The following is a 24,846-nucleotide window of genomic DNA, read 5'->3' on the forward strand; positions in this document are numbered from 1 at the left end:
GCACCAACTCCCCCATGCTGCTGCTGTTGTACCAGCATACTCCCCATGGGCACCAGCTCCAACCTCTCCCGCACTCCTACCTGCTGCCTATGATACAAAGGTAGCAGCGGAGGGGAGGGGGTGCTGCTACGTGTAACCGTGAGGGTTAATCAGTGAGCTCAGGCTCATCAGTTAACCATATACTCGGGTACACATTCACATCCCTAATCCTAAGTGTTCACATAGACAAGCTCTGTGAAAGAAGTTTAAAGGACGGTTGGGAATAGGAATGTGAATGGGTAACTGTTTAACCAATAAGCCTCAGTCTTAATGGATGAATCTTACCAGGTTTTCTGACATTTGGCCCAGTGTAGACAGGGCCTACAGAGGAATAAAAAAAAAAAAGTGGCAGTGTATCCAGTTAATCCATAGGAGCTGGAACAACTCCCTGCCAACCACAGGCAGGGGTTGTTCCACCCAGCTCATAGGAGCAGCCCATGTCTGTGGCGGGCCCAGCCCACCACCATAGGCAGGGGCTGCTTCCACCAGCCAGCTGGAGCAGCCCTTACACTTGGCGGGTGGGGGTGAGGGGAGCACTTCAACCCAGGCATGGCCGGGGGAAGCCGCTCCAGCCCAGCTGCAGCAGGTCATAGGTAATGTTCCAGCCCACTGGGAACATGGCGGGGTGGCAGCCGCCCTACTCCCTGCTTTAATCAATAAACTGGTTAAACATAATGTTTAACTGATTAACCAATTAAACAGTATTTACCTCCCTAGTTGGGAATATTGTCTTACTTCTGTGTCTAGAAGTTTTTTGTTGCTTCTTTCCAAGTTGGTACTTGGGATGTGTGTTGCTCATTTATGAAGGTATTGAACCAGATCTTCATATGTTGCAAATAAGCATAGCTCCATGCTTAGTTAAATACAAGATGTCATGCCACATGATCCCCATGGTGGCTTTTTCAGGGCTTAGTGTTTGGAAGTTTGCATCTTGACAGTGCTATTTATCCCAAGAAATAGTCAAGCAGAGCTCAGGTAATCAGCTTAGATCTATACTAAGCAGGTTAATGGTTTCTTTTCCCCAGAGTTGTTCTAATTGACATTGTTGAGAATAGGCATCGGCAAGCAGAAGTCAATAAAACAAACCTATCCCTGAAAGTCATGTGAAATCCAAAAGCTATGGCAGGAGAGGGGGGAAGGTAAGGTGGTATGTGTGATACTGAACTGTGACAGACCAGACACTTTCACACTGAACTACTGGGTATCAAATTGTATTTACTACTTGGCAGTAAATCATCTCTCACCAAAAGAAAAGCAAATGGCAAAGGCCTTCCCCTCAGCTCTCTGGGTATCTGGAGCCTTCTCATCTTGCTGTATGTATTATTAGTCAGCCTATCTGAGGAATTTAATATTGCAAGCACTACAGTTAGGATGAATGGGTTTGGTGGGATCATATCCTGTGACTGAGTGAACACAGTATCAGGAGAAGGAGGTATTACAAAAATGTGTGGAACTACTGTTGCTTGGCATAAAAATGTGCCTTCTATATAGCACAGCTTTTATTCAACTTTTTTCAAAGGAAAATGGAAGAGTATGGAAAGGTTCAGACTACTTTTTAAGTTTAGCACCATTTAAATCAAATCCAGTGGGGTTAACAACTTAGAAAATAAGATCTTCAAGGAGTTTTGTCTTTGCTTCCCACTTCACTGGCTCATCTTCACTCAGCCCATATTTGCTTTACATTAAGGTCCCTTCCTGAGTGGTTGGCTCAGGGAAACTAGGCTTAGCATAAGCCACATCCATGCGCCAGTGAGTTTGGTTTTGCTGAATTTGGTTGTGCTTGAGGCCAAGTCTCCTATTCAGTACCCAAATCAAACAAATGCCATTGTCGATCTAGCTTTAAAATCTTGTCATTCTCAGTATATAGGGTCACAGGACTGTGTCTCTTATATGGTTCTCTCTGATTCTTATTGGATTTCCAGTGCGTGAACCTGATGGGAAACCTATGGTGGCTTTTATCATGGCTACCTGTGCACTTTTCATTCTGTGGTGATTTTTATATATTTTAAATTTGTTTTTGCTGTTGTGAGTAATGAAATGTATTGTGGTTAAGTATGCATCAGAAGGCAGGATGGCTCTGCCCTGAAATCCACTGAGACTTTCCTGGGAGTGGGTGAACATTAAGCCATAGCAAAGAAGGTAATGTAGGTTAGTGACAGAAGTTGCAGAGGGGTAGATAATCTGTGCAAGCAGAAGCAGGGCCAGCGTTAGTGTTTTTCTGAGGATATACAAGATTGCCTGATCAGCGTATCAGCAGTGCAGCCAGTAAACAATTTATATGAACATTCCATGTGACCCCACACAGCGCAGATGCCTAAAATCCATTATGTGTATACAAGGGCTGCTATCAGCAGCAACAGTGGGTCCCTGGTGCAATTTCTTTGACAGACAGGTTGGGTGAATATTTGCGGGGAGAGCTCTGAGGAAGAGAGAGGTAGCAGCGAATACTTGGTCAGAATGTTTATGTGGCTTATTGCATAGCATAGCTATTTGTAGCTGCTGTTCATTTTCTTCTGATGCATGCCACAAATTCCAGATGTAGATTTGAACACATCAGCATAATTCTTGTTTCCATTAGTGCTGATGGAAAGTAAAGCATTCAGAATTGAATTTAGGACTTGAACATCCAGAGGTTAGAAAAGCCCTCTGTACAGAACAGTTGTACAGTGAGTTTTTATTTGGATCCACTCATGAATAGTAAATTTTGTACAAGCTAAAAGTGTGGCCTTGAGGTCTGAGCTGAGGGTGAAGGAATCTGGAAATCTGTTTCCTGCTTTGTCTTGGACTCTCCATTTAACCTTTGGGAAATGATTTTAACTTCTGTTTTTCACTTTTCTCATGTGTAAAATTGGCATATCTGCCACACAGGAATATTGTGAAGTTTAATTCCTGCATATAAAGTGCTTTGAAGCTCTAAAATGAAAGCCAACATGTAAGACCAAGAGCACAGGTTTTTTTAATGTAAAGGGCTGTCGGCACACTGCATGCCGGATGGATTTTGAACTATAGTCTATTTACTTTCTTTGTTGCACCCATTAGTGTGGTATCTGAATGGTTAAGATCAGGGGAGATGTTGTTTTTATACACATACTATCTGCTTAATAAGGTGGCTGTAGGATCTGGGTTGTTCGTAAAGGAGTCCTAGTCCAGCCTGAGGCTGCTCCACTACCAGCTGGCTGTTTCTTGCTATGCTGCTATGCATGGTTTATGTTGTTTCATTTTTCTATATGTGCTAAAAGTGCTTTCACTTCGTCTGTTATGAAGGTTTTTTCACACTACACTGAAGAATATTCTCTTGACTTTTGTAGAGGGTTAGAAAATGTCCCCTTTTAGCCTACTCCACCTTCTGTAGAAGCAGACTTCTTAGTAATGACAAAGGCAGCTAAAGAAAAGGAAGAATAAGGAAATGTAGATCTCCGTGGTTCACTATGCAAAACTCCCCAGCTCTGAATGTCTAAGTGTATCCATTAGTCATCGTGTTATCCCCTGAACAGTTAATTTTGTGGCTTCCGTTCAAGTGGTTTTCTGGAAAGAATAGCAGTTATATATGTACTTATGCCCCTCTCCTCTTGTCCAGGAGTTCAAAGGATATTTCCTCAGTGGAAGTACCATTTTAGACAAAGATTATGGCCTCATATCAGTGCAGGAGACTGTCCTTACAGCACAGTTACCTTCTAGGTATCAAATGTTGCGTAGATGTTCACATTTCCCAGAAACTTTACAGAGGACAAGGCTCCTGTTACTCCGGTTTAGCCTGAAAGATAATAGCCACAAAGGACTGCAACAGCAAAACCTGTTTGTGACTCATGCGGCTGTAAAGAGACAGAAGGAGAACTTGGGGCCATCACTGCAGATTACACGTTTCAGTTTTACCCTCTGGGGTTATGCGATGTCTGGTTGAGCTTTTGCCTTTTTTTTTTTTTGCATTGTTGCAAATAAGTCCCTAAAGCACTGGTAGATGCAGATTGGCAGTTTCTGCCCCTTGTGGCTTATTACTTTAAGAATCACTATATGTATTTAATCATTTGAATGACTTGTTTGTGTGTTTTATGGGGGGAGAGTGGGGAAGGAGAGAGGGAAATGCCTTTATTGTACCATAAGGCTTCCTCATTTTATGCAACTGCTGTCTGGTTTCCCCTTCTCCTTATTCCCAGTCTCTTCCCTCTCACACCTTCTCTAACTCACTCAGGGTATGTCTACACTGCAGCGTTTTTCCAGGAAAACCTTACTTACATCCACACTGCAATTGCGTTCTTTCGACAGAAAGTTGAAAGAACGGAGGGGGTGTTTTCCAACAGCGGTAGACCTCTTTCTAAGAGAGAGAAGCATTTTTCTGAAAAAGCTTTTTTGGAAAAAGGGGTACTTGGATGCAGAAGAGGCCTCCAGGAAATAACACAAGTGCCCAGGTGGCCACTTCTGTCCATACTAATCACAACTTAAATGCGAGATAGTGTCCAATCAGTGTGGATGCTATCTTTAGAAAAACCAGATCACTTTTTCCTTGCACTTTTGCTGTGTGGATGCTCTCTTTCGAAATAAGCTTTTCCGGAAAAGCTTCTTCTGAGAGAAGCTTGCATTCTAGACATAGCCTCAGAGAGACATTGTCAAGCCCAGTGCCTCCCCTATTGAGGTTCACTGTCCTAAACACAGATCCAGAAAGCCAGAGCCTGCCCAGTAGGATTGGTGGGGTTTAAACTAGAGATATGCCAGATCTCACTATCCATCTGATTCCCTTCAGCTTCCCAGCGCCTGATGCATCTCCCCTTTCTGATAGGCTCCTCCTCCTGCAAGACTGGGTTTTTGAATTGGCTCCATGACGAGGCTTCGTCTGTCAGTTAAACTCTGCCACTTTCAGCATGCTGCTTCCAGCCCAGCCCAGAATGCTGGTGGAGTGAATTGTTCCCCTTCAGCATCATTTTCCTATGTTACTAGCTTCCATGAGCCCTGGAAGCAGAGTTGGGTTGGAATTGGAATACTGGGAATGCAGTGTGTTACTCTTCTGTCAACATTTGTAAAGGATTTTAAATTTTAAAATACATCAGGCTTGCTAAATGTGTAAGAGACCTAGCAAGAGGCATTCACAGCATTCCACAGGAGGCTCATGTTCGGTGGTGATCGTCTCACATCTGTGTTGCACCTCTCATCGAGAAAAATCTCTCAGCGTAGTGTTCCTCTGCAGTCGTCACTGGATTGGAACAGTCCCGCTGTTTAATGCTCACAGCAGCACTATCCAATTACATAGTGCAAGAGTGAGGAGGAATATGATGTTCTCCTGAAACTTCAAAGGGAATTTAGGCAGGTGGAATGTCATTGCCCCAGTAGAAATTTGGCCAGGACATCGGGGCTAAAAGTCCCATTTTTCAGAAAAGCACATAGGATTTTAAATGACTCCAAGTGACCAGGGACTCCTTCGAAAGAGAGCACTTCCAGTAGCAGTAGGGTATTTGAGGTTATTGAATCCATATTGACTCAGAGGAAAGGTTATTGCCTGCTTGGTCACCTTCATCAGAGGTTTTCCCATCTGAATGTTTGTCATTCTCAACTCTGCTTAGTTTGTGAAATCTAACCAGATGTGGCAGCTTAAGATGGTGTGTCCGCAGGCCTGCCGTAAACAACTGTAATAGGAAAGCAAAATATAATGTGCTTGCATGTGAAAGCAGTTTTATCAGCACCTTATTTGTGTTGTGTGAAAAACCTCTCCTGTGGTTGCTTTTCAGCTGTATGTCTCCTCAGAGAGCCGCTTCAACACTTTGGCAGAGTTGGTCCATCACCATTCAACTGTAGCAGACGGGCTCATCACCACTCTACACTACCCAGCACCCAAACGCAACAAGCCCACTATCTATGGAGTGTCGCCAAACTATGACAAGTGGGAGATTGAGCGAACTGACATCACCATGAAGCACAAACTTGGAGGTGGCCAGTATGGAGAAGTTTATGAAGGAGTCTGGAAGAAATATAACCTTACAGTGGCTGTGAAAACATTAAAGGTAGAAACTAAAACATTCATAGCCTTTTAATTAGAATGCAAGTCTTATGCCACCCATTCATAAGCCTGGCTCTTTGACAGCACTCTGTCTGTCTTTCTCCATCAGGGTCAGATGATGCAAATTGTTGGAAATCCTTTCTTTGCTTACATCTGGTCTAGAACATCTGTGGCTATTTAATTAACTGCATTTGTCAGCCTCTTCTAATTATTTTATACTTATGTGAGTGCTGGACTATTTGTATATTAGAGTCTGATGATCTGTGGATATTGCTTTATGTGCACAGAGTCCTGTGTGGATACAAAATTTGGTCTATATTGTTTTCCAAGGATCCAATTAAATAATTTCTAAGATTACACAATAATTACAACTAAGTCAGACTTATAATAATGTTGTTCAGGCTTGTAATATAGGCAAAACCTTATTGTGTCCAATAACCAGGCTAAAGTATTGGATGTGTGTGTTTCTCACATTTTTGGGAATGAGAGCTTCAAAGGTGAGCTGTGACATAACTGACATTGACTTGTAAAGATTATTGTGGGATGTAAAACAGGTGATGTAATTAGAGATCATGCTTCACTGATACTTCACATCATGTGCTTTTCCCAAGAGATGAGTTCCTTGTACACTTAAGAATTGCGTATTCACTGTTAAAAGATTTAGGATGAGGGGAAAGAACTTCCTATACTAAGTAAAATAGATTAAATTGTTAGTGCGTTGGACTAGAAGTAAGAGAATCAGGATTCTGTTCCTGCCTCTGCTTCTTAGTCTCTCTATGCATTGGTTTCCCATCAGTGCATTGCAGATACTACTTACCTAACTCAGAGGCACTAAGATTTGATTTTTGTCATTTATAAAAGCATGCGGGGATCCCCTAGTGTCTTCCATCTACCTAGCGTAAACTCTTAGGAATTCAGATGCAAGATGAACACCTTGCCATCCTTCCTAGATTTGCCGTGTGGAGTGGTGCTACAGAAGCAATAACAAATGAAAGCTATCATGTTAGAAATATGAAATGGAGAGAAATGTGAATACATGTCTATGAAAAAAATGCTTCCTGGACCTCGGAAAAGTGATTTTTTAACCCCTTGAATTCTGGCTATCAGCGCGTTCCTGGGTTGTTATGGTTTCAGAAGGTGATCATTTGGGTGGTTGGTTGGTTTTGAAGATTCTTGTTAGAAGTGTTACTGTCTCCACTTGGTTTCATCAAGAGAACTAATACTTTGTAAGTCTCCTTTCTTGTTTATATGTGGAGAGAGTGACACCTAGTGTTAAAGTGTGATTATATCTCATTTGCACAGGAGAATGCTGAGAAGAGCCTTTCCTTGCATCCCATAGTCCTGCTAGAATAGGGATTTGACAAGCAGAATTAAATGTCTATTTAGAGGAATAATGAGACACCAGTTGTTTTCCTGAAACACTGAGTTTATTGTAGCCTTCCCCAATCTTCTTGATGTTGTGGTATTTGAGAGTAAAGGGACGTTTTCAGATTTTCCCCCCCTTACCTCAAATAATTTTGCATTCCTTTCTAGTTTGCTTTGATGAAAACCTCCAGCAACAAAGGCACAGTTTGTTATCCCGTAAAATCTCCCATGTCTGTGAGCCAGAAACAGTTACCTTAATAAGGACTGTGACTGTTTCAAATATGCCAAGTAAATACTTAATGACTGAAAATGGTTCATAATGTAATCCAGAGCTGCATTCTCCCCTGGGAAATGTTACAACACCCTAAAAGAGACTGAAGAAACATGGTAATCTGAAATTATGCACACTAAACCTTACTTAAAAGCAAATTCATAATCCACCTTCCTTAAATCCATCAGTCTACCTCAGACAGATAGGATTATGACTATCTTCAAAGTTTCAGGGAATATTTAATACCTCACATTTATATTCCAACTCCTGCAGGAGGAGACATGTGTTCAGTGGCTTCTTTAGAGAAAACCAAATCATTCATTTTATTGTCTTTTAAGAGCATATTTCCCAAACCTCTTTGGCCTTTCTTTGTCTCTCTCCCTGCCCCAGATCCGCATAGTAGAAATCATAATGAAAAGAAAAACGAGGGGAAAATACATCATTGCTTCTTCTGATATCCTTAGTGCTTGATGAATTATTTCCTTGCATCTTACTACATCCTGTTTGTAACCCAGTCTTCTTTAAAGTGGTTAGAAGTAGCTCAGAGCCTGATTAACCAAGAAGTTTATGTAGAAAGAAAATAAGAACCCAAAGTGACATGTCCTCTGCTTCTAGCATGTATAATTGCATGATGCTAGAGAATCTGTTAGTGCTTGTGCACTGCCCCCTAGCATAGTCCATTGGAAAATCAAGAATCCTGTGCAGAATAGGATTGAGTATTTTAAGATGCCAAGAGAAACCAGTGTAGTTTGGGGTTGAAAGAATATTCACTAGTGGCTGGCTATTCCAGTTTGCAATCTGATTTAAAGCCATGAGCGGAATGGCATATCCCTTGCATGGAGAACTAACTCACTTACTAGGCTTAGTTCTTACAGAGCAGCCTCTCAGTCAGTCACTGAACTGACAGGGCACTTTGCCGTTGATCAGAAAGGGTTCTGATTGTAAGCCAAGGTCATAGCTTTGATGGCACATGCTCACTAAAACAAGAAAATTCTTTGTTAAGGCTGAGACACCTTCCTTATTTCCTGAACTTGGGAATGGTGGTGTGTCACACAGATCTGAGATCGTAGAAAAGCAATGTAATTGGTGGAGGATGATAGCTTGGGGAATGGATTGGCAATTGGAGATAAAGCTTCCAAAACTCCAGGCCATTAGTTTGAAGCCAATCAGCTGCTGCTAAGGACCAAAATGCCCTTATTGCCATGTAAAGGCATTTTCATTGCCCATGGTAAAATGAGATGATCATCTCTGTCCTTTTCGTAGTGCAGAGATGTCTAGTCTACATCTATCACGACTGACATAGTTAAACCCTTGTTCATTTTTTCAGCAAAGAGGCCAGTGAGTTGATGGTCATGCAGCCTTAGCTACCCTATGCCCCTGGGTTTCTCCAGGTCAGGGTTGAGCATAGGCGACACACCCCAAATGCCATAGGCAGTAGAGGCAAGGGGCCAGCTGGTAGCTGGTGGGAAAAACTAGTGGGTGGGCTTGGCACCAGCAGTAGGGGGTCACTCTTTTTCCCCATGCACTCATCGGCAGCAGCAGGGCAAGCGAAGCAATGGCCCCAGCTCACTCTGGACGTGTCACCAGGGGGAGGGGCAGAACCACCCCCACACTCACAGTAGGAAGCCGAGCAATGCGGCTGAGGAGCAGAGCAAGCTGGAGCCGCCTTGCTCTGCTTCCCGCCCAGCTTCTGGTGAGTGCAGGAGGGGGGCGAACCTCTGCTACTGATGCCAGCTCTGCTAGTCCCGTGGGCCGCACTGCTTGGCAAGGGGAAGGTTAGAGCCAGGAGCGAGGAGAGAGCAGAGTGGGGTTATCCTGGCCCTTCCCCAGGATTTGGGGGGGTGTCACATGGCTGATGGCCCCCTTTTACCAGTCGCCTCTGAAGCTGAGACATTGCTGTGTTGTGCTAAGGAAGCATGTCCTGCTGGTGACACTGCTATACCTGATCTGTGGCTTGAGATAATTGGAAATTGAAATTGGATACATCTGGTACCTTTCATGAGCACTAGTCTTCAAACAAATAATTGTTACAATAATTTAACACACAGGAATAGTTATTGTCTATGCAGAATGATCTTGGTGGAATTTATGCATCAGAGAAACATAGTTAGGATCATTCTGAAACTCTGATTATTAACTAGGGATGTAAAATTTCAGTTAAAAAATTAATCGGTTAAGCATTATGTTTAACCAGGCCAGGCGGGCTGCTCTAGTCTGGCTGGGCCCACAGCATCACCTCACAGGCTGTTCGGGCTGGGCTGAGCCAACTGTACCCTGGGTGGGGGCTACTCCTGCCAGGCCAATCTCACCACAGTGCAGGCAGGGGTCTGCTCGGCCCGGACCAGGCATCATTTTACCAGTTACCCAAGTAAGCATTCCGGTTCACTGGCCCAGCCAACTGGACCCTGCCCATGGAAGGCCCCGCCAGACTGGAGCAGCCACCTCCTATGGCCAGTGGTTAACTGGTTAAACGAGTTGTTTAACCGATTAACCATTGTAGGTTCTTTTAACGTCCCTAGAAACTACAGCTGCCAATCAAACAGTACCAATTTGTAACAAACAGTAAATGAAGGAGTAAAGCTGTTTTAATACCTCTATCAGCGCTAACAACGAAATTGAGTACCAGCTAGGTCTACAGCAGCAGCCATGCCCAGTGTTATCAACCTTGCCAGCAGCAGCAAATCCCTTTGCAATCCCTCTTTCAGACACTTCTTCTGTGAAGCCTATCAGCATTAATCCACCATTGAAAGAAACATTGATATAGAAAGAAGAGTTGTATTCAAAAATATATTTTTGAACCACTTTGAAATGGACTTTTGGCCTTCCAATGCACATTTGTTTTGGAAATATATATGGCATCAAACAGAGACAGTCTTCCTTTGTTTTGTGTAATTGCGAGCAAGTTAATGACACTCAACAAATAATAAGCAATAGCATCTAGCCAGAGTATTTACATCACAGATTAGACTCTAAAAGCTAGGAACAAATTCATGAGCCATAAAACCTGCACTCTTCACTTGTGCAGCAACCGCCGTCAGTTGTCACTGACCCAATCAATGGAGACTCTGAGTAATTGAAATGGTGGTCCATAATGGATGCAAGATACTTGCCTCAGGCATCTGTGTATGCAGCATTTTTCCTTTTCTTTTCATCTGTCGTCTTGCCTCATTTGCCTTTTGTCATCCTAGTTCTATTTCTTCTGGCATGAGCAAGTGCTGTCAGTCTTTCTCTTAAGATATGAACTCGAAATGGGCTTCTCTAAGCGGCTTATTTCCCTGCAAGAGAGGGGCCCACCACAAACGGGGAAATAGCTTTTTGTACCAAAAGCCACTGATGGTATAAGAATGACAGTAGACCGGTTAAAAAAAATATTGGTCCACACCCAGCAACATGATGCAGCTGCAGTAAGGAACAGTTTGGGGATAGTCACAGCCTACACTTACAGTTCGCAGTGACTCTTCAGTCCACATGTTAAAATCTGTTTCCACATTGTGCATATTATCCTTGCTGAAGCTTTTCTTTTCCTATTCAGGAGGACACCATGGAGGTAGAGGAGTTCTTAAAAGAAGCTGCAGTAATGAAAGAGATCAAGCATCCTAACTTAGTGCAATTATTAGGTAAGTGATAGAAATACCAACCAAAGGGAGTTGAATTAAACCCTTGTGTAGTGATATGGATGTTAAGGAGCAGATAAGCTTCTTTTACTATACCAAGACTTCAGCTGCAGACGCTTATTCTCTGGCAAAATTCACAGTTTGTAAAAGTAGCACTTGATTATATTTATCTCTTCATCCTTTCATGTAAGATGCAAGAGCCTAAAGCAGGAAATATAAACCAGACTACTAACCAGTTAAGAAACTCTCTTCTCCTTCACTCTCCCCCCATCCACACACTTATAAATTGCCCAAAGGATAAAATCTGTAGACATACACATTCCAGAAGGAACTCAGTGTGTTCCAAACTGTGTCCCATAGGCGTGTGTACACGGGAACCTCCATTCTACATCATCACAGAGTTCATGACTTATGGGAATCTGTTGGATTATCTGCGTGAGTGTAACCGGCAAGAGGTAAATGCTGTGGTGCTGTTGTACATGGCAACTCAGATCTCCTCAGCCATGGAATACCTGGAGAAGAAGAACTTCATTCACAGGTAAGAATGATACTGAATGTTCACCAACTTCTCAAGCTCCAGAAAGCCCTTGAATTTCAGAGTATAGCCATATGGGATCTGGGTGCAATATGTCTTATAACTTAAGTAACACCGTGATGTGTTGCATTTCGAGATGCACGGTAGAAAACCGCTACAAGAGGCAGTCTCAAGACTGCCATTCTTCCATGGTGGTTGTTCTTACCTACCCATACTGTAAAGATATCAATACAGATATTGGCCCATCTGTCATTTAAAGGTAAGGCTCATACAGAGATTCCTAAAAATCATGACTCTTTGTGAAATAAATCATCTCGTTCCTGTTAAATTAACGGTCAGCTTAATGACCTCTTCTCCAAAACTGTTGACATTCTATCCTCATACTGGGGTTCCCAGCAAAGCTACCTTGCTGCCTTTTCATAGGGCTTTTATTTGTCCCTTCTCCCTGTTTTCATCTGCTTTGCAATACTTTTCTATTATTGCATCAATAACGTGTATCTCTGTATTAAGCATCTGTGCAGTCTTTAAGTCTGGAGATTTTGACCTTTAAGTGAGCTACAATTATGGTTAGTGCTTTGCATTCTTTGTCTGAAGAAATGGCCTCCTAGCAATGTAATGACATAGCCTGGATGGAGGCATGAAAGTCTTTGCTGTTTTATTGAATACAGTACAAGATCTTCTCCATGCCACAGTTGTGACTTTTCCTACCCAATTAACTGGAATATAAAATCTGTACATATAACTTCATAAAGACGAATATGAGGATCATGTGTGAAATGCTAGAGGTTCCTTGTACAACAAACATTTCATATGCTGCATGAGAGCGAGGGTCACGTGCATGTCAATCAAAGTTAACCCCTATTTGCGGCATCTGAGTTTCTGGCTTTTGATTTATGCTGTTGTAATATTGTAGTTCTCTCAGAATGTAGCAAGTGAACTACAAAATGTTTTGCAGAATCCTGTTTGCATGCTTGTGCGCTTCATTTCCCATTATTGCTGTTAACCCAAATACCTTAAGAAAATAGTAGCTTTCTTCCTTAAAATCTGCCACACCCGCAGTCTTCTGCCCAGATATTTCAAGGGTGTCATCACAGTTCCCATCCATGGACTCAGATGCTGGACTATGACCTTATTGAATGAATCAGGCAGGAGTGGGAATGAGATTATAAAGAGGAGTTTTTATTTACACCCACATTGTAGAAATCAACACTGATATGGGGATATTCAGATCTTGACCTGACAGCTTAACGAACCTTTGGTAAAATGTACTTTTTTTTAATGAGTTCTGAAAATGATGTTTTAAAGAGTAAATAGAATGGATCTTGCTTAGATATAAAGTAGACTTGTTAGCTAATGGAATCACTTTCTAACAATATGTGATAAAATCTGGTGGGTTTTACAAAATGCATTACTAGCAGAAATGCTTTCATGTACTTTCACAATTTTAAATACGTAATGCATTTTGACCATATTAACATTATACGAAAGCTAGTGACCTGCAGTCAGTGTGTCCCTCTCACACTGGTACATAAATAGAAGGAAGATTTCAGTTGATTGTTGCCCACTGTTCTGCAAATCAGAATCCTATAGATGAGGCACAGAGAGTATTCCATTATCAGATTTTCCTAGATTGATTGTCTTTGTTGACCACCTTTGACTATCCAGGCCCTCAGGATATACATTTTGTAGTTGGTGTCAAAGCCTTTGCCAGAGGTTGTAGAATTGTACCTCATCATCATATACCTAGTGATTATTTTTATTCTGACAACAGCAACTTTCAATAAAAGTCAGGGTTTTTTGTTTGTTTGTTTTTTCTAAAAAAGGGTTTGTTTTCTGGACCCTTGCCGAAGTATTATTTGCTTATCTTCTCTCTTTGCAAAGTTAAGAGAACAAATAATCTCCTCCTTTGTACATCTCTAATACAAAAAAATGCATACAACATTTTGGATTTCTTCAATAGTAAGCAAAGTCCTCTCTGCTGCTAAATGTGTTGTATTGTGAAGACCTCATGGTTTATTTCTTGTCTATTTTCTTAGGGATCTTGCAGCCAGAAACTGCCTTGTAGGGGAGAACCACTTAGTGAAGGTGGCAGATTTTGGTCTGAGTAGGCTGATGACGGGTGATACATATACTGCTCATGCTGGAGCCAAGTTCCCAATCAAGTGGACTGCACCAGAAAGTCTGGCTTACAACAAATTCTCCATTAAGTCTGATGTCTGGGGTAAGAATTTACATACATACATGCACATGACAGATGACAGCTTTTTTCTTTTCTGGCTATAAAATCAGGACATTAAAAACTCTTTCTTCAAGTATATCCCAAAATGAGGGTGGCTGGTGGCTGAAACTCTTTGGTGTGTGATCTTGTCAGATCTCACAAGCTACTCAGATGTGGGCTGCTTCAGTGTTTCAGTTTGAGGCCTAGAAGGAAAACCCAGGTACCATGCACTTTTAGTAGGTTAGGACTTTTCCTTCTGAGATTTCAGCCCTGCAAATACTTAAATTCATACTTAACTTCATGCACAAAAGGTTAATCCTCACATGTAAAAATTAAGCAGATGCGTGTTAGCAGGATAGATGCTCGAGCCAGCGCTGAATCTTGCCTTTGCACAGTACTTTGGGGTATTATGCTGTTGAAAGTTACAGGCTTTGTAAGCTACTTTTAAAATGAGACTAAGAGCCTGAGCTGTTTAAACATAAACTTTATGCGCCTAGTGATAGCCCTGAGCTCATTTTCATACATTTTTTAAAGGATTCTTTGAATGAGTTGAGAAGCAGAGAGAAAACTTGAAGACATGTTGATTCACTTGAAGAGTCTGGAGTACTTTCGATAAAAATAGACAGCCTGTATGATATAGCCTAAGTCCATCCATTTTGACTCGCTAAATTCCCAGTGCTCTTTCAGTCTATCTTGAAGTTTTATTCTGCTGCTGATCATCCCAGTATCTAAGGGGCAAATTTTCAATGTCTAAGTGACTTAGGAGTCCAAGACCTGTTTGCATAAGTGATTTAGGGATTTTGGAGTCAGTGGCACTCAAGTACTTCTGAGGATTTGACCCCATGTGCCTTCCACGTAAAATCAATTTGGCAGCAGTGAAGTGCCCAGTGGCCTTCTGGCTGGTCTCCCTTTTCATCTTCCAGAGAGCTCTGCTTGGAGAGGGTTGTATTCTTTGGCTGTTGGAAGGGGATTGTTGATGTGAATGTTCGGGTGATGGTGGCAGAGCTCTGGGTACAGTACTATTGGATAAGGTATTGATTTTTGTTTTTGCTGCCTGTGTACTGTTGCTATGAACCACTCTGCAGCTACGGTCCATCAAAGATTCTACTGTACTTTGCGGGTGGTTGGAGGGATTCCCGTGTACATTTAAATAATGTGAGAAAAGGTACTATAAAAATATAAGGTGACTTTGAATTAATAATGGGCTGAATCCTACTCAGTAATAGTTAGGGCCTTGTGATCTGGCTCAAAATAAAGCGAGCCCTTGCCGAGTCACTCACAGCAATGACAATGGGTGCAGGAATTTGCAAACTTCCATTCCGCTGCCTGAGGACACAATTTAGAGATGCTCATGGAAGTGCCTGGCTTAAATTGCCTTTGGTTGTTTATCATGTAATAAGATGTGATTTCTGTACTTACGCAGGAGTGTAATTGCCTTCTCTTCAGGCTAAAAACAGAATACAATGACGGAACTAATTACATGCAGGTTGTTGAATTGGTGCTGGGTCTATCCAGTTGTACTCTGAATCGCAGTTTAGTTGTCTAACCATGGGGCGCTTTCATATCCTCATCACAGTCCAATACAGATCAGACACCCAGGGCATGGACCTTAGTTTTATTTGGCTATGGTACCTTCTGTTACTTTCCTTGTAACCAAACTGTCTCACTTAGTACTTGCCTAGCTGGAAATTATCACAGTGAATTCCATCACAATGTTGGGTCTGCAGCTTCTTGCTCCATATGTCTTGATGCTTCTAGAATGGGGGCAGCGCATAAACAGTGAACTAAGTGAATGTGGGAGCCCTAAAAAGAAAAAGGGGGGACAAAGATGAGTAGAGCTGTCAGATTTACAGAGAGTCTGCAGAGCAGCAGAGAAGGCATTTCAGTTAATCCACAATGGCGCCTCTTAATTGTGCCTTTAACAGGACTTGAAGGATATCAAGGCATTCAGGTTCAAGATAGCTGATACATAAAAAATTAGTCTAATTCTGTCTTGTTGTTTTGCAGGAGACTTGTCTGTGTTGATGATAAAGCTGGTTAGATTACGTTCATTTCCAAGCTGCAGTTGAGCGTGGAATCTGAGCTTGTTTACGTGCCAGAGAACAGAAAACAAGCTTGCAAGATTTTTGGTTTGTTTGTTTCTCTTTAGAAAGAAAGTCTTTTTGCTTCTCTATTGCAGCCTTTGGTGTCCTGCTATGGGAAATCGCAACGTACGGCATGTCCCCTTACCCTGGAATTGACCTGTCTCAGGTGTATGAACTGTTGGAGAAAGACTATCGCATGGAGCGACCTGAAGGTTGTCCTGAGAAAGTCTATGAGCTCATGAGAGCATGTAAGTCTTCAAAGCCGTAGTAGCACTATACAAGGGTATGGTTAAACACAGTGTGGCACAAGGAGCCCGTCTTAGTTTCCCATTTAACATACAGCACTTGGTTGCAATCTTAAACTGTGCTGACCCAGGAAGATGTAAATGTTTTGAAGTCACCCATTCTTGGCTTGGGAGCATTTCTTCTCTACTTGGAATGGAAATTGTGCTGATCTTGGGGGAAATGGTGTTAAGTCATTTCTTTGGCCCGTCTTTCCTGGGAATCTAAATTAAGGATTGTGCCTCCATGTTTGGCCCTAGGATGGGGAAGAGGGTCTTGTTAATTGCCTAGGGGACAACTTTTCTTAGTCCCCTTGGCCATCAGGATGTCTTTTATGGTTGATTATTTGGAGGTGTTGTGTAGACATAGCTCCCATTGGTGTCTGTGTGAGCTGAGCATGCCCAGTGGCCTTCAAATCGGGTTGCTAACATCTAAATCTCAGCTCCCCAGTCTGTAAAAAGGGGGCTGATGACATTGCACTAGCTTCACAGCCACACTGTGAGGCTTAATGTATATTTGTAAGAAATTCTGAGGAGTAATATTCTTTCAGGCTGGCAGTGGAGCCCTTCCGATAGGCCCTCGTTTGCTGAAATCCACCAAGCATTTGAAACGATGTTTCAAGAATCCAGCATATCAGACGGTAAGACCACTTGCTCCATTCATCACACTGTGCCTAGCAATGGGAGAGATGGGCTAAGTGCATTGCAACTTAGAGCAATACGCTATCTGAACATCCTCATGCATTTGCTTTGCAGTGATGCATTGTAACCTTGTACGTTCCCAGTGTACAAAAGCTTGAGCGGGCACGGAGCTGCTTGTTGTATTATTTTTGTTATCCACAGGCCATCCCCCTGGCTGAGTCCTCTTCCCCCAGGTGCTGCCAGCTTGTCTTTTCCCCTGTTATCCCTTTAGAGCTTAGTATTTTTACTTTTTATTGCCATCCCTCACTTTCCTTGTGACTGTTCTTTTCTTTGCCTTTCAGAGGTGGAGAAGGAGTTGGGGAAAAAGGGAATGAGAAGCGTAATGGGTGCCGTCCTCCAGGCTCCAGAACTGCCCACCAAAACCAGATCGTTCAGGAGAGCTGCTGAAAGCAAAGATGCCAGTGAGAGTGTGGAGATGGGGCACCCCAAAGGACAGGCGGAAAGTGGTATGTGCTAGCTACAGCTGTTCTTCTCCCAGGAGACAGACTGAAATAAAACGGAAGCCCAAATCCAGAGAGAACATGGGGAAAGATGTGCCTAGTGATAGGTACCAGCTCTCTGGCTATGTCCTCTGCAGTCAGGCACTTCTCTTCCTAGGTTCACTATGGGTTTGGGACTCGATTCTCTAGCTCAGTGGTCACCAACCAGTAGATCGGGAAGCCTCCAGCAGGTGATCCTGACTGGTTTGGCCAAGAGGCTGTCAAGTGCTGGCACTTCAGCTTCCCTTCCTCACACTCCTGCCCTTTGCCTTGGACCTGCCCCTTCCCTTGGGGAGCCTTCTGCTTTCTGCGCAGGGCAGGGAGGGAGAGGAGGATGCTGATGTCAAGGTGCCCCCTCCCATCTGTATCCTTTCTCCGTGGAGCAGAGAGGGAGCACAACAGGACTTGGGATGGAGAACATTTGCTGGTTGCTTTTGAGAGTAGTACAAGGCCAGGGCAGGGGTGAGCCTGCCTTAGCCCCACTGCACCACCACCCAGGAGCTGAGATAGGCAGGGCCCTGCTGGAGCCCCCAGCTTGAACTCTTACCCCAGTCATTAACCCCCTCCTGCACTCTGAGCACCCATGCATCCAAACACTGTCCCAGAGCCTGCCCCTAGAACCCCCCTCCTACATCCCAACTGCTTGCCCCAAGAGCAGCTCAGAGCCCCTCTCACACTCCAGATCCCTTAATCCAAGACCAGAGCCTGCACCCCAGCCCTCTGCCCTAGCCTGATGAAAGTGAGGGAGGATGGAGTGAGCAGGGGTGGGGCTTCGGAGAAGGGACAGGAGGGAGGCGGGACAAGAGTATTTATATTTGAGGTAGAACTTGGACTGCACTTAAATTGAAAAAGTGATCTCGTGCTTAAAAAGGTTGGAGACCAATGCTCTATCTGCTAGCGCTTCTTGTAGCCTGCTAGCACTCAGTAGTGCCCTGGGGAATTCTGAAGTGCATACTGCAACCCAGGAAGGGGGAGATCTCCTCTTTGTGTTAGATCTGTATCTCCTAGTTTTCTAGTTGGTTCAGGGTCTGATGCAGCCTCTGCCGTAAGTTAGAGCAGCCCTGAGGGCTGTTTTAGCTTACAGCTGCTGCCCAGCGGAGCAGGGCCAGAGCACAGAATACTCTTGACCACACCCTCTTCTTCACCCTGGTATCTCCCTAGGCCAGGAGCTATCAGAGGAATAGGGTAGGACTCCCTGTACTGTCCTGAAGCTGCTCTGTGCCGGGGGAATTCCCAGCAGACAGGAATTGACCTGGGAGCTAGCCCTTTTACATCCCCAGGGTGGTCTAAAGAGGCTGGATCACTGCTCAGGATCAAAGCTCTGGTATGTGCAGTACAGACTTGCTTGTGGGAAGTATTTCTCCGCCATACCAAGTATCTGGTTTGAAACACTGACGGGTATTACTTTTGGCAGAGATCAAATATAGTTTCAGCAAGGGACACTGAGGTATTTACAGAATCTACCATGACATTAAACAACCTTTCAGTCAGTTTCTCAAAGCGTGCAGTTTCCATTTTGAGACAGCTGAAACAATGACAAAACACCAAGCATAGGCAGCTAATTTGTATCCAGAGCATTTTAAAATGCAAAGTTTAAAAAATAAAGAACTCAATAAACATTTGATCTCTTGGTCCTTGACAGCTCCTGTTAAATGTGCCAGTTCAGCTGTCCCGTCGGGAGTGAGCAGCCTGTTCTGTGTACTTGGATCTCAGAGATCTTTAATACACCTCCAAGAGAAGAGGTGCATATGCACATGTGCTACATGCATGAGAGAGGCCACCCCTGAAATTCCTCTTTGGGGCGGCTTTTAATTTAATGCAGGCGCTTGGTGGTTCTTCTGGAGAAGAGGAGTCTTGGTGCTATCTCTGAGCCTACACGCTGTGTTTACTGTGCATCCTTTTTACAGTAGGTACCTAGAGTACCTCACTTCCCATCAGTAGCAAGTGCACCGTGAAAAACATTGAGTTTAAGTCTTTGATTATTGAGGTGTTTGCCCCTGGGAGGGGATGTTAGAAACCTGAGTCCTAAAAAGTCTGTTCTGAAGACACGTCTTTCATGTTTGTTCTGCTGTGAGCAGAGGAGCTCACATGCCCGTATCTGCTCTCAGGAAGGGGTGTCCACTTCCAAATAATTTTAAAAGCCCTTTTTGCTAACCTCTCTCCAGGGTAGTTCGGATATGAATGGTTTAAATACACACATCCCAAAAGTGTGACATCGCAATCCTGAAATTAACCTTTTTTCCAAGAATTCCTCCTGCCTCTCCAGCAGAATCTGACCCCCCCCCCCCCCCGGATAATTTCCAGTATATGACTATGCAACATTCTCTTCAGTCCTGCTCCATCTCCCCCTCTTGCTGCCTACTCAAGCTGTAACTGCCTACAACCCCTGAAAGCTCCCGCCCTGAATTGGGGTGCTGTCTGAGCACCCCTAGTCTAATGCCTGGCCTGTGACCGAGACACCCTGTTGTTCCAATACTGGGACCTTCAGGGCTCCCAACCAATGTATTAACCCCCTAGTCGTTTTCAGGTATTTCTCCTGTGAGTGGGAAACGCGTCTCCCTACTCCTTTACAAGCAGCTCCACGGGAGCCAGCTCTTTCTCCGTTGTGCAAGGCGCTGCACTGTGACCCCCAAGGAGAGCAGGCCATTGTATTTCTGTATGCAAAGCTGAGGCCAATCTTTTGTTCCTTGCAGACCCTCCGGAGCACGAACCTGCTGTTTCTCCCTTGCTCCCGCGGAAGGAAAGAATTGCCCTGGAGAGCAGTTTAAACGAAGATGAGCGGTTGCTTCCAAAAGACAAAAAGACCAACCTCTTCAGTGCCCTTATCAAGAAGAAGAAGAAGACGGCCCCTGCCCCTCCGAAACGGAGCAGCTCCTTCCGGGAGATGGACGGCCCCTCGGACCGCAAGGGTGGGGGCGAGGATGAAAGCAGGGATGCCAGCAATGGAGCCTTCATCGCACCCACTGCAGACGCCATCGAGGCCTCCAAGTGCCAAGGCCCGAGCAATGGGGCTGGTGTCACTAACGGAGCTATCGCTGGGAACTCGGTCTTTTTGTCCCCCCACCTGTGGAAGAAAACCAGCAGCATGACGGGCAGCCGGCCGGCAACGGGGGAAGAGGAGTGTAGTTCTAATGCCAGCAAGCGCTTCCTGAGGTCCTGCTCAGCATCCTGCATGCCCCATGGAGCCAAGGACACGGAGTGGAGATCCGTGACGCTGCCCAGGGATTTGCAGTCCACGGGGCGGCAGTTTGATTCCTCCACCTTTGGCGGGCACAGGAGCGAAAAGCCAGCCCTGCCACGGAAGCGGGCGAATGAAAACAAGGCGGATCTTGCCGTCAGGGGGACGGTGACGCCCCCTCCACGGCTGCTGAAGAAAAACGAAGAGGCAACTGACGATGTGTTCAAAGACCCAGAATCCAGCCCTGGCTCCAGCCCGCCCTCTCTGACACCAAAACTTGTCCGCAGGCAACCTGTGAGCACTCCTTCCTCCAGCCAGGCCCACAAGGACGATGGCAGCAAAGCCAGTGCCTTAGGTTCCACTGTGCAGCCAGAGCAAGGTCCTGCTGTCAGACCCAGCCCTGCTGGGGTTGTGGTTGCGAGCAAGGCTTCCACCGAGGAGCCAAGGCTCAGGCGGCTCAAGCAGACTTCCGAGTCATCGGGGAAGGACAAGGGGAAGGTGTCAAAACTGAAACCGGCCCCTCCACCTCCCCTCTCCTCAGCTTCCATTGGGAAGCCTGGAAAACCATCCCACAACCCCACCCATGATGCAGCAGCAGAGGCAGGGGCTGGTACTAAATCTAAACTGTTGACTCAGGTTGCAGACCCCACTAGCAGTGATGCCGCCAAGGCAAACCAGCTAGGGGAAGGGGCAAAAAAGCCTGTGATCCCCTCCGTACCAAAGCCACAGTCCTCCACGAAGCTGCTGCTGACCACTGCCACCCCAGCCCCCTCTTCTGCACCTGCACCATCTGCCCCAAGCGGGGACCAGCCGACCTCCACAGCCTTCATCCCCCTCATCACCACCAGAGTCTCCTTGCGCAAAACCCGCCAGCCTCCAGAGAGGATAGCCAGTGGCACCATCACCAAGGGTGTGGTACTAGAAAGCACCGAGGCCCTGCGCATCGCCATCAGCAAGAACTCTGAACAAATGGCAAGCCACAGCGCCGTTCTGGAGGCCGGCAAAAACCTCTACACGTTCTGCGTGAGCTACGTGGACTCCATCCAGCAGATGCGGAACAAATTTGCCTTCCGCGAGGCCATCAACAAGCTGGAAAACAACCTTCGGGAGCTCCAGATCTGTCCAGCCACTGCTAGCAGCGGCCCTGCGGCCACGCAGGACTTTAGCAAACTTCTCAGCTCAGTGAAAGAAATCAGCGATATTGTTCAGAGGTAGCAGGAGCCAAGAAATGCTTTTCTCTCTCTCTCTCTCTCTCTCTCTCTCTCTCTCTCTCTTCTATAACGGACCAAAGCCAACTGCAAAGAGGACAGCTGAAGCGCAATGGCAAACTGACAGAGAACCCAGGGGCCTTCAGTACACGGATGTGCAAAAGGCCCAGCCCTACTGCCTCAAGTCGGGTGTTCCCCAAGGTGCACTTTTCTGCCGTTCACCGACGTGCCCTGCATCTCTCCTACTCAGAACCCTCTGCTCTGTGGAGTTCTTGCCCTGTGGACTACAGGGCTAAATGTGGAGATCACCACAGGCCTTTTTCTAGTGTTTTATTCTTTTGGACAGAGCTTTAGGTGGAACCTGGACTGATGGCTGTTAATATTCTGCCTTCCTCCCTGGAGAATTCTTGTTGCAGTTTCATTCCCTCCCCTGCCCCCATTGTTCATGAGGATGAGTGTGTAAATAGCAAGATATGCCCGGCTTTCCTGGGGGCACAACGTCCCCTCCCCCACAGACAACGTCCCTGACACTAGCCCCACAGATTCGGGGGTAGGGAGAGTTAATGAAACGGACCGTTCTGAGATATGTTTACAAAGGCCCCTCTGTGGTTCTGTTGGTGACCTTTAGCTGCTGGCCAAGGGCGCCATGTTTCCTCATGCCAGACTTTAGAGCCCTGATGAACGGCTGTGGGCTCAGACGGACACAGATGGTCCCTGTTAGCGCAGGGGTGCACAAGCCCATTTGTGGATCTCTTTTGGTAACCGTAAAGGACTGGTGCTTGACGGCGTCTGCTTTACAGGAGGGGCACAGCTGTGCATTGCAGAAACACGGCCCTGCAGGCTGAAGCTTGGGGGCAGGGCAGGCCCTTTGTGAGCGCAAGGAGCTGACGCTGAGGCCGCATCGCTGAGAGAGGCGGCAGCGGGGAGGGGGAGGAGGGTGAATTGGAAGACACCACTGTGCCTCCGGGAGTGGCTTTAGTTGAGTTTGTGCGTCCCAAAGGGGCACAAGCTGCTGCCTCAGCAGCGCTGGTACTTGACTAGGTAAATTTCCAGCCATGTCACTTAGGAGAGCCACGTGGGAGCCATGAGCTCTGAGAAGGGCTGCGCCACTCCTGGCTGCTCTCCCGCAGGCCCTGTTGGAAGAGGAAGGCGGGACATGACGAGCCCTTCCTTTCAGCCTCAGCACTAAGTCCCACGGCAGAGCGGAGCGTCTCTGCCTAGGGCTTGGAGTTGTTCATTTCATTCCAGGAGAAACATTATTGGTTCTGTCCAGGGTTCAGCAAAGCGCAGAGAAGCCTGTGGACACCTGTTGCCTTGGGTGCACTTCCCAAAGGGGTTGTCTAAGGAGGCCACAATGTTCTGACACAGTAACTCCTAGGCAGCCTTTCCCACTTCACTTTGCCCTTCCCAACTAATCCAATGGATTTGGGGACTAACTGTGACTCGCTGTCTTATTGAAAGGACATGACTTTAAGATGATTAACAGTGCAATTTAACTCCTTTTAACTCTGGACAAGAGAAGAAAGCAATCTCTTCCCCTCCTCCTCCCCCATTCTCCCAGTCTTGCCTGTGAAACCCTACCATGTGTATCTTGAACACTAATCGCTTCGGATTATATTTTATTTTTCTCTTCTGAACTGTTTTGTAGATGATTTTGATCTTTTCTATGTTCACACCATTCTGCTCTCACAGATCTCTATGGCTTAGCATGTGACACTCAATACACACACAAAAATACCACAGGCTGCCTTTACAAAATGCAAAAATACATGCAACAAAACAGTCACAATCAAAGTAAAACAAAAAAACCCCACAAAAAACCCATCCCTTGGACTATCTCTTTTCTGAGGTACTGTTTTAACTTTGTTGATAACATATTGTGCCACTATATTATACATTTGTATCTCAGTATTACACACTTTTGTAGACTCTTGTCTTTTTTACTATGTGTAAATAGCTCTGTCCTTCCTTTCTGTAATACCAAAGGGGCCGTTTCCCCTTTATTTTGGTCCAATACAGATTGTTTCTGTACGTGGCGCTCTCTTGTTTTTCTTGGGGGGGGGGGGGGTATTTTTTAATTCCAGTCGCTCTTACATAGTCTATTTAAAATTTATTTAAAAAATCTGTGTCAAGAGAAAACACTGGTGCATTGGTCCACTGACGGGGCTCTCTCAACCTGGATGACCTCTCTCTGGCACATGGTGCGAGCTCCCACAGCACCCTCTGTGTGTGAAATATATCACAAAGGCCTTTCTGCTCACCGTGCTGATCAGAACTAGGGATGTGAAGGACTAGTCAACTAGCCAGTGAGCAAATGTTTATTGGGTAGTCTACTAGTCACTTCTCTCTCCCCCCCCCCCCGCTGTCTCTATCAGAAAGACGCAGCAAGGGGGGAAGAGGAAGGGGTACTTCAAAGCAGCAGCACCACTTGAAGCCTGGGGCCAGACCCCGGGCTCCACGCACCGCTGCCACTTTGAAACACCATGGGGACCCCGGCATCAGGCTCCTTGCTGCATTTCAAAGCGGCAGCGCCACATGGAGCCTGGGATCAGCTGGGGACTCCTTCGCTGACCCTGGGCTCTGTGCTGCGCTGCCCCATTGAAACGCCACGAGGAGCCCAGCGTCAGGCTCCCCGCAGTGTTCCCAAGAGGCAGTGCTGACCCCAGGCTCCACACGGCGCTCTCGCCCCTTCAGAGGCGGAGCCGCCCTATTGACTAACCGAATAGTCAATACAAAAAATGCATCGACTGTTCGATTTAGTCGGTTAGTCGATACTTAACATCCTTAATCAGAACCAGAGGGCAGTGAGTCACCAGGGTCTTTCGAACTAGCTCTGAAAATCATACGCAGAAAAAAATGGACAGAAGAAAGATCTGAACGTGGTTC

At 45.4% G+C, this 24,846-nt stretch overlaps 1 protein-coding gene across 7 annotated transcripts in view; it reads left to right on the forward strand.

Moving 5' to 3' along the window:
• ABL1 (ABL proto-oncogene 1, non-receptor tyrosine kinase) overlaps nt 1–23,991 on the forward strand; it is a 164,935-nt gene extending 140,944 nt beyond the window's left edge. For all 7 annotated transcript variants that reach the window (XM_006128365.4, XM_075905754.1, XM_006128369.4 and 4 more), the window contains 8 exons: nt 5,757–6,029; nt 11,194–11,278; nt 11,636–11,813; nt 13,847–14,031; nt 16,208–16,360; nt 16,945–17,034; nt 17,377–17,541; nt 20,268–23,991. In XM_006128365.4, coding sequence (XP_006128427.2) covers nt 5,757–6,029; nt 11,194–11,278; nt 11,636–11,813; nt 13,847–14,031; nt 16,208–16,360; nt 16,945–17,034; nt 17,377–17,541; nt 20,268–21,967 — 2,829 coding nt within the window. In that variant the 3' untranslated portion in view covers nt 21,968–23,991. The remainder of the gene's footprint in view (nt 1–5,756; nt 6,030–11,193; nt 11,279–11,635; nt 11,814–13,846; nt 14,032–16,207; nt 16,361–16,944; nt 17,035–17,376; nt 17,542–20,267) is intronic.
• The last annotated feature ends 855 nt before the right edge of the window (nt 23,992–24,846 follow it).

The sequence above is a fragment of the Pelodiscus sinensis genome, chromosome 22 (genome assembly GCF_049634645.1).
Source record: "Pelodiscus sinensis isolate JC-2024 chromosome 22, ASM4963464v1, whole genome shotgun sequence".
In the NCBI taxonomy this organism is placed as follows: Eukaryota; Metazoa; Chordata; order Testudines; family Trionychidae; genus Pelodiscus; species Pelodiscus sinensis.